The sequence below is a fragment of the Nothoprocta perdicaria genome, unplaced genomic scaffold (assembly GCF_003342845.1).
Source record: "Nothoprocta perdicaria isolate Ctin4 unplaced genomic scaffold, notPer1 scaffold_26, whole genome shotgun sequence".
In the NCBI taxonomy this organism is placed as follows: domain Eukaryota; kingdom Metazoa; phylum Chordata; class Aves; order Tinamiformes; family Tinamidae; genus Nothoprocta; species Nothoprocta perdicaria.
The window spans coordinates 997,556-1,009,816 of record NW_020455488.1 but is presented as its reverse complement, the minus strand read 5'-3'; the positions used below and the strand labels follow the sequence as shown (position 1 = coordinate 1,009,816).

Here is a 12,261-nt window from a genome sequence, read left to right as displayed (position 1 = left end):
TATGAAAGCACAGGGAAGGCACAAAACCATCTGCTTTCAAGGACCTCTGGTGTCTTATGGTATCTAACTCCCATCAACTTCAAATTTGCATCAGGATGAAAGGCACCTCTGGCGGGAAAAATCCTTCTGACAATATCACCTTGCTGCCTTATTTTTGGCTTACAAAGTCCACTTCCTCCAGGTTTCTGGGGGAGGAAGCAGGACACTGAAATATTTTTCCAAGGATGAAACACAATTCCTTGTGAGCATCATTCTCACCCTGTGAGCAGCTGCRTCTTCTTATATACTCAGTCTTTGGTTTTGCAAAATCTACTTGTGCAGGTCCAAGAAAGAGGGAAGCATGAACTGGTAATATAAAATCAGGGGCCAACTCCAGTGACTAGCAGAGCTCGGACAGTTGAAGAACCAACCACCTTATCTACATTTACCTACAAAAAAAAGAGAGCTAGTCTGTGGGCCCTATGTTTTCTCTTCCAGCACTGCCATCCTTATAATTCTTCATCTAACAATCACTTTACAAAAGCTACCTAGGCATTCTTTGATTAATTGCTATGGTTTAATTCAACCCAGTTTTGAAGGGGAACCTTTCTTGGTCCATTCAGACAGATTGGAAGGGAGGCTTGCAGGAACAACGGTGCAGAGGAGACACCGCTTCAGAGCTGCACACGCTCTCACAGAAACTGCATTTGGCAGAGACCAACAACTGCAGCCCACGCCGTGGCGTGCAGTGACACAGGATCCAGAAAACGTCAAAATAAGCCCCCAACACCATTCAAATCCTTTGCATTTGCAAATTAGTCATGATTGCGCCTTTCAAAAAGCAGTGAGAAGTTGTCTAATAAATCTGAATAATTAATAAATTTGAAGAATTAACGATCTAATTGCAGATACCCTGAAAACACAGAGAGCCTAAATTAATCAGGCAGCGCTAGCTTGTAGTGAACCATTCAGCCTAATTGCTCTGAGCATTTGCTTTACAAACAAGGGACTTATTCTGCACAAGCTGACAGATGCTTGACGCAGCGCCAGCATGTCCTCACCTCCAGTGCACCACGACATACCAAGACATACCATGACACCAATTATTATCGTCATATCACACAAGTAAGCAAAGACACCCACATGTTTGTTTCTGTGGGCCTATGCAGAACCAGACTCAAGCCACTCAGTGTCTGGTTCAGTACCTACAAAACTACAGATATTGGAGGATTTGTGCACTATGCAGCATTAGGTACTAAATGTAGACGCTTCTTGCATCTTGCATGATACTTGCACCTACATGATGCAAGTGCCTCCTGGCAAACACAACCTACTACCAGTTTAGACAGTGTCTAATGTATGACTAGCTGGTTTGGACCACATCCTAAAATCCAGTGAGAAGCCAATAAATCAGACTCTCTCCAAAGTCATTACCTTAATAATGACCCTAATAGGTAACCCTTATTCCAACCCAAGAGGTTACACTGGAACATCAACCCAGAAAGGGATCTTTTGGTACCTTTTCCCCGTTTTCTTCCCACACTGTTTGTGTAATTTACAGGACACAGCAACAGGGAGCGCACACAGCTGATCCAGACTCCTGTGCCTGTATCCTCCTCAGGACAGAGCAGGAACAAAGAGACAAGCTGGAGAGAGCTGAAGACTATGGAGAGACAACACATGGACATTAGATGATGCAAGAGGCAAAAGTGAAGAGCAGGAAAAAGCAGAGGTTAATGAGAGTGATATAATGGAGAGAGAAAATGAAATCTAATAAAGTGAAGTAGTAAGTTGAACCAAACTGAAAGGATCATATTAGGAAAGAATCGTATGTTGTGAATGAAAGGTTAGGAAAAATACCTGGAAAGTTTGGGAAAAGTCATGTCACATGGTAGTCTTACAGCCTGGGGTTAGCAGAATTACACCTCACCTGTACTTAGCCAAGTGTAATTAACTCCTGCTTAATACACATTAAGTGAATAACTAGTAAAACCAGGGAGAGCCCTGTCAATCTGGGGAGTAGAACCAGGAGCCTCCAGCAGCAGCTATTTCCAAAGGCAGAAACACTTGGTCTCTGTCACATACCTTAGGTTTAAATAAAAAGATACACACTTTTTATATTGAAACAAAAGACAGTAAAAGATAAGCCATTTTACAAATTCTGGTGCTGGTTTCTCCACATCTCAGACAAGTGTCCTAACTAGTGCCAAGGTAGGCAGGATCTCTCTGCCTAAGAGGTCTTATGATCCGAATACCTTGCTTTCCCCCTTTTCTCTTCTCCAAATTCAAGCAGATGGGATCAACCAACACCTAAGAACATTTTGCAGCAGCCAGTGCATCCCCACAGTTCATTCCCACACAGATCCACTGGCATTTCTCCTCTATATCACTTGGTCCATTCTTTCTTAATTTGCTGTATAGCTATGGTGAGGAGATAACAACAGGAAAGSTGAGGGATAAAGCCACAAAGTTAGCAGGGTGGATTAAACAACTTTGATGTCCTTGGAAAATATCACAAATAGAAATTTCCTTCCATCCAGTAATTTTTTTCAAAAGGTATCTTATTTCTTTAGAAGTTTCTATAGTGCTGAAATGCACAATGTATTACAGCTGCTACATCCCTCTTGGTCCAGATGTAGTCCAATTTATGGCAGAACATAAGAGGTGAAATAGTTAGTTTGTACAAGAATGGTTAGGGCCCACCCCACAGAGTCCTCCAGAAGTGCTCAGCCTGATTTCTCATTTTCAGTGCTATAGGACAGCATTAAAAATGGCCACAAGAGGGCATTAGGAACACGCCTTGTGATTTTTATCTGCCTTTCTACTCTTACATACGCTGCCAGTCCCCTCAACTTCAGCTGCCTATAAATTAAAATTAAGTGGAACAAGCTGTGTGTGTGAGAGGGCACCACATTTACATGCAATTTTCACTACACTTAGGAAGATGCAGAACTTCCCCAAAAACGTAACCTGACAGGTTTTAAAACATCTGTATGTTTGACGAGTACTTGGGAGGCTTTTTAAAGAAATTGCTGGTACCACAATTACTAAATATTAAAACTTAAGAAAAGTTTAAAATCTTAMTGTAACAAACAGGATGCAAGCCAAGGACGTTGGCATACAGCCTTCAGCMAAGCTCTGTGGTTTTCCTCTCATTTGGCACTTAATTTATAATATACCCACGGAGATAAGGAGTTAAAATTTCTACCGCTGACTAGACCAGCRGTTAGCGGTATGTACAGACTCAAATTTGAATAAAAATGATGCAGAAAGACTCCTACACACGAGCTCTACCGTGCCATGACTGGGGGACTACCAGAGCGTTTCTGCGGTTGTTCAGATGAGACTGGCTAGAGAAGATTCACAACTCTAAGAGATGCATGAAAAGCGTAACCTGCAACCTAGTGGCTACCCACTACGAGCTTTGGGACACTATGGCACAGAATATATGCTGTGAATTAAGGAAATGGGTTGAAACCCGCAGCTGGGCTGCAGATGGCCCTGCTCAGTTCCTGCTGGAGGCCTCCCCATCCCCAGCGGCGCCCGAGCGCGGGCTGGAGCTGGGCCCAGCTCGCGTGCTGCCGCACACAGACACGCTCAGGGCAGGCGTCCCGGCTCCGGCAGTGGCAAAAGCAGAAGCGGCGACGTCGCTCGCGTGCGACGGGGCCCTGCCGGCCCTGGGCCCATCACCCGTGGCCACAGGCACGAGAGCAGGGCCAGCTGCCAGCGCCTCAGCATGGCACCTCCTCTAGGGCAGCCAGCGGCCTCATCCCCCGGCCTACGAGCCTCCTCTGAGGTTTTCTCACGTTGCAGAAGACGAAGCTGAAAACTTCCTGCTCGTGAAGGCGCTTCACAAGAGCGCAGAGGCTGCGGCTTGGACCTCACCAAGTGTCTCAGACACTTAAGTAGTCAGTGGGGCTACACACATCCTTYAGGATGTGAATCTGAGCACGCGGGCAGGCTCTTCTTGGCGGAGCACCACAGCAGCATGACAGTGACTGCAGAATAGTGACTGCTCCTTTTGCTCTACTGTGTGCAAAAGAAAAGGCAGAAATTCGGCTAATGCACCACTTCACACAGTCTGTTTTCCAAATGAGCAGTCATTTGCCACACAAAGTGACGGAGACCTGTCAAAATGCTTTTTTTCCCCTTGATTAGTTTGCTACCGCTTGGCATCACACCACACTGCAGTGCACCAGGCTTAAGGCAAGCACCTGCTTTCTAATGGAGAAGAGCACAGCTTGGAACAAGCTACATATTCTCTCTTCCTGAGAAATACAACTCTGCTGGAATTGCTCATTTTAGCATCTTTTCCAAAGAAGCGGCAGGATGTGTCCTGGCTTGTGCAGCTCGCTAGTAAAACCGACAAACTGCCTCACTGTCAGGAAGCTTCTGTTCAAGGAGTGAAGATCTTAATCTAAGTATTGATTCACTCCTTCCAGAAGCTGGAAGCTCCAAGGAAAAAGTAATGTAGGCTCAGCCAAGAGCTTCTGCTTGCTGAAGACATGACAATAAGAACARTATGGAAAAATTAACTGAGATAATAGGGCAATTCCCATCAGCAAATACGTAGCCAGGGTGAGAAGGGTCGTCAATCCATCCCAGTCCCTTTGCATAACTACCTTTATGGGCCTCCAGGCCACTCAATCTCATTTTCATTAAATCTGTATTATTCATACAGGCTTATTGCTTCATCTCCAAAGACAAAACTGCTCATATACAGCTGCAATGTAAAAGTATCTAGAAACTTTGCCAYGTGCAGAAAGGAATATAAATCAGGCTAATGTTAGATATCAGGTAGAACTACGAGAAAGGTGTAGATGGAGAATCTTAAAGCAATTGCTGCTGTCACAGCTATAGCAAGTGTCTTTGGGACAGACTGAAGGGCAGTCAGACCAACAGCAGGCACTTTCCCACAGACCTTATCGCTCCAAAACCAATTCTGTCAGGCTTAGGCTCTCCCTGCAGACAGCACCACGGGACAGCACCCAACACATCCTTCACCTCTAGAAGAAATGGCTTGGTGGGAGGACTAAAATTCCAATTTTCGAAGGAATTCCCCCAATCTTTACTTAGTTTAATGCATCATTTGTTAGTTCTTTAATTGCATTCTCTCTGAACTATCTTCCAGGTTGAGACAGCAGTGCTGGCCACCTTTTGCCAGTACAGTAACCCCCAAACTCTCAGCAGTTGCTCCATTTAACCAGTTTCTAAACATTCTTTGGCTTTTCTCTCCGCTAAACTAGAATTAAGACATATACACCATGTGGCAGTTCCCTCTCCGGTGCCGCTGGATAAATCCCATCATCAAACACTCCGACCTGCAAGCTGGCAGATAGGCCCAAGTCCTAAAGATGCACCAGAAGTTGTTGGTGGCGCAAGCTGCTGCCGAACTGCTGCACGTGAAAGCAAAATGGTGAATTTTAAAATAAATATGCAAGGTGTTTTCTCACCGCAGCGGTCCCTGATAACCAGGTTCCGGCCTTCTTTCAGGTGGATGGTCAGCAGGTAAGCAAAAGTGCTGGGCARGTTACACAAACAGTCATTTCCTTCCTCGAGAGCCTAGGGTGGACAAAGAAATCRGTCACCGGTTTCTTTCTCTTCAAGCAGAGCCACTAAAACAGGGGTAGGTGCTTTGGCAGTGCAAAATACCCTTTTAAACTGAACCAAAACTGAAATTTAGTGGGTCATTTTTTAAACCTCATTTCTGCGTTTGTACTCTTTATTTTAATCACATTTATTCCTGAGCCACTCAGTATTTATGCTGATGTCTTCATCAGCTACCCATGCAACACCCAAATTATAGAACACCTTGAAAAAAATGCAAAATACATCAGTCCATTTAAAGCAATAGCAACTGCCTTGTTCTACTGCAAAAACATCCCAGAACTACYTCACTGGTAAAATTTATAGAAAGCTGTTTCACTTGCTAGGTTTTTATGCTAGTAAGCAAAAGACATGCAAGAAAAGACCCCAGACCTAAAAATAAGTGTGCTTCCCAAAAAGATTTCAATCAAGTTTCAAAATACCTTAGAATAAAAGGACTTACCATTTGATCATCAAAAATTTGAGATGACRTGGAAGAGTCTAGATGTATTTCTCCACACGGGTACTATTAAAAAGAAAACAAAGCACGCATTGAACAACAGCAATACTGGAATTTCTCAGTCAGGTAAATATTCATAACTGGTAACATGCAATTGCTTTTGGGTAGGAACAGAAACATTGGTTAAAAATAGTAATAATACTTCTGCTTATAGAAACTTCCTCTCCTGGAATTTAGCTAGAAATGTCTTTTTCCTGTTTTAAAGTGACTGTACTTACTCTCTTGAGTCTGATCTACCAAATAAGCATCTGCTCCCAGGCACCAGCATTAACTCCTTTCAATCAAGGAGCCCTGCACTTTCAGGGCCCAAAGTTCCTCTCCTGATGCCCGAGAGACACCGGTGTTGATGGATTACCCATCTTTACTGCAATGCCCACGTTCTTGGGCAGAATTTTATTTGAAGATCTGCAAGTTCCCTCACTAAGTTTCATTTCATAATGCAACGTTCAGGTTTAGCAGCACTATGTTCACATCAGACAGCAGGAAGGCCTCTCACCTAGCCCCGTTTTCTCCAGCACCCACAAGGCAGGTTTCAAGAGAAATCTTTGCCAAATTCTGATGTGACTTTCGCTTTTGATTTCTCTTAACCTTTGGTGGCAAGGGGAGATTTCACACTAATATTTTCAAGTATGTTATGTCCCACTAAGTCAGCTATTTGCTTTAGTATGATGTATACAACTTCATAACATATAATAAACTCATAAAGGGGTAAGTCATTGTAATCATTGTAATATCATTGTAATCCTCAACATCATAGAAGAGAGGTCAAAAATTTCTTTCTAAATCCTGACTTTTCCAATATCCCAAGGTTATAGGGGCACTGAGTCTAGAATGCCTGGACACAAATGGAAGAGATTCATCGCTCAGGACACTTTTGATGTTATTCGGATTGCCTGGTCAGTTCCGTGATCATCATTTTGCTGAGGAGCAACTACGTTCATGGGAAAATCTTTTCATCTAATGCAGGGCATAATTATACGCCATTCAAGTATAAAGATTTATGCTGAGAATAACCAACTCACTCTTCAGAAATGCACCCAAGATGGAATTTGATCTCCATGTGAAAATGTTGCGATATGCAATGTGGTTACATCCAAAGGCCTTAAAATCAGAGCTGCATTGTGTTGAGCACAATACAAATACAAAAGGACAAAGTCCTATACCAGAGATCTTAAATCCTGCAGATACCAAAGTGCTGAAATAAATATTCATAATCTTTTGTGCAATCATTGTTCTCCTACTCCCCTACAATACATATATATATATATATATGTGTGTGTGTGTGTGTGTGTGTGTGTACATATTGCATTTCAGGTAGTAACTCAGCATTGCAAGTAAAATTTGCAAGGCAAAATTTAACGTTACGGTTCCCACAGCAGTTGTAACTCCGACACCTTGCAAAAACACAGTAAAAGCAGAAGAAATTATCATACGGAGCAACAGAAGAAATTCCTCACACAATAAGGTTGAGTTACAGCTGCTGGGGGAACCCTAACTTTGAATTTCCTGACTAGTATGCATAAAATAGTACTTGCATGCATTAAACAGTATTTTTAGTAGTCTCTAGCTTCAGAAGAATCTCCTTCAGGCACAATTATTGGCATTGATAATAACTTCCCTTTACAGCTTCTTTTACATTGCAAAAACACCAAATCAAAGAACTCTATTGAAGAACACAGTCATAATTGAAAAAGTATTCTCGCTCCTACCTTTATATCATTTATCATAAAAAATCCTACCCTCAAAGTTATCTTTATTCTTTTTTTAATGTGCATAATATACATAGAGTTTGAACAAAGACTTTTATTATTTAAAAGTTTGGGTTTTTTTTTCACTAAATTGCAATTATTCTAGGTAGCTAATTGCAGTGAGMCTACTGAACAGAAATAGAAGTCTAGCTGAAAACATGGTCCTGCTCTTTTGGTGCTGCCTAACTACACTGACGTTTCTGAAGCCAAATACAAGGAAATGGAGCCACGTACACAGTGTTGCTGTATGTGATTTTGGGACATGATCCTTTCAAAAGCAATCAAATGGTGAAATATTTTCACCATATCTGGCTATGTTTTGGAATCCAAATTTATTTCTGCAAAAGCAGCTCACTTGAGTAACTCGGCAAAACTCAAGGCAGAGCTCACTGCACTCAAATTATTTAAAAACCAAGGACTTGGTAAGAAACTAAAATAAGACAGAGTGAAGTTCACCATAAAAATGACCTAATGCTAAAATAAAAAAACTGAGGATGAAGAGAGGGGCCAAGTCCCACACAAAGAATACTTCCATAAAAGTATTCTTTTTTCATTATTCATTATTCGTACCCCTGGTAATTCTCTGAAATTCCTCCACTAAATAGGATGCAACACACTACATTTTTTTCTCAAATATCCTAACTACAGAAAGATGCTAAAGGCCATGAGGCATAAGCTGCCCTCCAGCACTTAGCACTCTGCCCCAGGTGCCAAAGACTCCACCCACTGCTCTACAAAAGAAAAGTATATAAATGTACAAATATTTACACATGCATGTAGATAGGCACAGAAATACGTTTTAGGTATAAAAACAGATATTACATATGATTTTTATATACCTRTAAGTATGTATTTATATTATTTTTGTATTTTTAAAGCCTATTTTAAATCAAATATTCTTGATAGGGTTTCCACTGATTTTTTGGTGAAGGAATGATAAAAAGAAAAAACACCCAAAGCCACTGAGTGCATCAGAACGGGAATGAAACTTTACTTTGCTAGTGACTCACAGCACCTTGTATCCAAAACAGTGAATGAATAGCATTAATGCAATTTCAGGATAAATAACCACACCTCAGAAGCAACTGCAAAAAAATGGCATGAACAGAGTCCTTTGCAATAAGCCTAAGCAAATGGGCCAAGGAGTAAAAGACAACCTCTGAAATGAAAGTTATTTCTCCGCCTCTCAAGGTTGTCCAGCTCAGTTGCAACAGAGATTAAAATTTAAAAAAATAAAATAAAATAAAATAAAAATAAAATAAAATAAAATAAAAATAAAATAAAATAAAAATAAAATAAAATAAAATAATATAAAATAAAATAATATAAAATAAAATAATATAAAATAAAATAAAATAAAATAAAATAAAATAAAATAAAATAAAATAAAATAAAATAAAATAAAATAAAATAAAATAAAATAAAATAAAATAATAGAAGTAAATTTCTTAGGAAATGAAAACGAAAAGAGGCCCTGTGCTGGTGCTTCAGCACCAGAACCACAGCCCCACATTGAGCTCAGGTACGTGGCTTGGAAAGCATCTCGGATATCAGGCGACCCATGCAAACCAGGAAATGCGTAGGCGGCACATGACAAGACATTCAGAGGGGGGGAAAAAACCCTCAACCTACTTTTTTGGTTTGTTTTGTCCCAGGCGCTTGTCTTCCTGGTTAACCTCACTCTGATCAGCAAATGATGCTCACAGGAGAAAGTTGCAAGTATTTGTCATAGTCTCTTCAGTGAGCCTTTCCAGCAGTACTAGGAAACCAATAACCATTGCAATATCTATCCCCATCTGAGCCCCAGCTACCTCCTWTCCCCCTATGATGTGCCCCATCTGAGGCATATGAAGTACAAATTTTGTTCAATGATGTATAAGAAAAACAAACACTGAGGTTTTCACTGGATTGAACATAGAAACAGTTAAGAAATATATTTTCACAATAATATGCTCCACTCTGATTTTTATTGTTTAGAAAATTCTCTGCCACACTTAGAAGTGGCAATTGGAGGCATATTACCAGAAGGAAGGTACTGACAGCAAGATGAGTTGGTATGAAAGGAAATATTAAATGACATATATTYACAAACCCACACACAAATACTCACTTAAATAAGAATAAATGCTGCAGAAATGAGCCAGGCTCCATATTTTTATGAGCCAGACACTTTTTTTCTCAGAGTTAAGCTCCAAGAAACCATACAGGCTCTATCTTCTGTTAAAGCACTTAATTTACTCAATGTCAAAGGGTGAAAATCTGAGTTAATTTGGGTTCAATTTTGGTACATGGTAGGTACAACTGCTGATCTACAACAGAAGTAGTGAATCAACAGAATTAAAACCATTTAGAAGCAAATGCCTAAAACGCTGACATRCTCACTGTTTCCAAACTACTATACATGGATTAATTTGAGTTGCYACAACTTCTGAGTAAAATTACAACAGAAAAATTACATGAAACATTTATGCTATTTTAGCTTTTTTTTTATGTAGCTATCTGAATAATCATACGTTCTAACTAGTGAAAGCTGATATCTTTGGGCCATGTGAAGATGGCTTCAAAGCAAATATAAAAATATGTTACTTAAAAAAACTCAACAGAAAAGGATATATTTCCACAAAAAAAAAAAAAAAAAAAAAAAAAAGACTGCATCTTCCCTAAAATGCTTAAAAGCAGCTACAATTGTCACCTTCTGTCTATATTATAAAGCCACTGTGCAGCTCTCAAATGAAGCATGTTGGACTTGGACTCTGCTGTCCCTGCAGCACTATATCCAGCTACAGAAACACCAACCAAAGAGGCAGGAGCAGAAGGAAGGAGAAGGTGACAAGGCAGGAGACGCAGAGGCAACATTTCAGTTTTGCATATGTTCCAATTGACCACAGCACAAGCCCACGGGACATTTCAGGGCATGACGCTACAAGTTCACTGAGCCCCATCACACCACCTCATTCACCCTATCTTTCACCTCATGTCTTCAGCTTCATGCTGAGGGGGTGGAGGGTAAGATGATTTTGCTGTGACAATCCCGGTAAGATTTCTTAACCTACAGCAAATACATCAGACAGCTCTGTACTACACAGCTCATAGAGCAGCAGCTCCATGTGACTTGAGGAGTTTCAACAACACTTGAAAAATCAGAGGCATCRTCACCTTGACTAAGCAAGAAACACGAGCGTGGATTATAAAGACACATTTTGTAGTTGCAGATTGACAGAAAGGTCAAGAGTAGGCTCCAAGAATGTCCATGCCATATCCTGTTTATGTTCTTTTTTTCTCCTTATTCATTCCTTGAGCAGGAAGGTCCCCTCCATCCCTGCATAACCTAGTCCAAGGAGCGCAACCAGCCCGTGATGGCAACTCAGGGCTTGGCCAGCACGAAAGCCACCTACCTCGGCCACCTCCTCGCTCAGGTCGCTGCTCAGGCGGGCTCTCTGCAGCAGCTCCAAGAGGTCACTGCTGGATTCCCGCATGGCCTCGGAGCCACACGCAACTCGTGCTTCCCTCGGAGGGGAATCTCCAGTCTCCACGCACACCGACTCCTGCCGCTTCCACTGCCAGTCGTCCCCTGGCCGCCGCAGGGACGCACTGCCACCTTTCAGAGACACGACGGGGCTGGGCAGGTCACTGGCAGGGTACGCAGACAGCACCTGAGCGCTCGAGCAGGTCACCTCCTCCTCCGCGAGYGTCTCGACCTCCAGCATGTCCGGCACGGACACACTGAGGCGCCGGTCCAAGCAGTGCCTCTGTTTCCGCTCCACCATTTTGGTGGACCTTCTCCTGGTCCTCTTCACRCTCAAGTTTTGTAGGAAAGGCCTGGTTTTCTGCTTCAGAGACCCCCAAACGGACGGTTTATCCAAGTCCATTGCTGCACCAGGAATCCTCGCAATGATTCTTGTCTTAAACGGCTTCAGTGATTCCCAGGGTGACTAAAAGCAACGTAGGAAGAATAAAAGTCARTCACTGAAGTGAAGAGCAGCTGAAAATCATGACTCATTATCTCAGCTTGAAACTTTCAGTTGACTTTCTAAACAGCAAARGCAAAGCAGGCTGCATTAGTAAGAGCTTCCAAACACAAACCGGTGGGTGGGTTTGATTATCTGGGAGAACAGCAGTCAGAGCAAGTATTTAATCTTGTACTAAAATGCAATGTCTATTTACGACTTTATGATAGCAAAGAGGGGAAAAATTACATATATATTTTTTTTCCTTTGTCATGCACTGAATTGCAAAAAAAAAAAAAAATGCAATTTATCTGATTTGAAACTGCTTCCTCATAAAACTTTCACTGAGAATTAACTCAGGTACTGCCAGCATTGTACTTGCAAAGCTAGCACATGACAGCTGAAAGAAAACGCTGCCAAAAAAAAATTAGGTATCTCTAAAAATGTTAAATAAGGCAAACATGGGTACCACTTGAGACAC

General features: G+C 41.5%; 1 protein-coding gene across 1 annotated transcript in view; it reads right to left on the bottom strand.

The window, feature by feature from the left end:
* Positions 1 to 11,759, bottom strand: part of MCTP2 (multiple C2 and transmembrane domain containing 2) — a 93,896-nt gene extending 82,137 nt beyond the window's left edge. Inside the window, exons 1-3 of the mRNA XM_026040540.1 lie at positions 11,229 to 11,759; positions 6,029 to 6,091; positions 5,433 to 5,541 (exon numbers count right to left, since the gene is read on the bottom strand). Coding sequence (XP_025896325.1) covers positions 5,433 to 5,541; positions 6,029 to 6,091; positions 11,229 to 11,702 — 646 coding nt within the window. The 5' untranslated portion in view covers positions 11,703 to 11,759. The remainder of the gene's footprint in view (positions 1 to 5,432; positions 5,542 to 6,028; positions 6,092 to 11,228) is intronic.
* Positions 11,760 to 12,261: the final 502 nt, after the last annotated feature.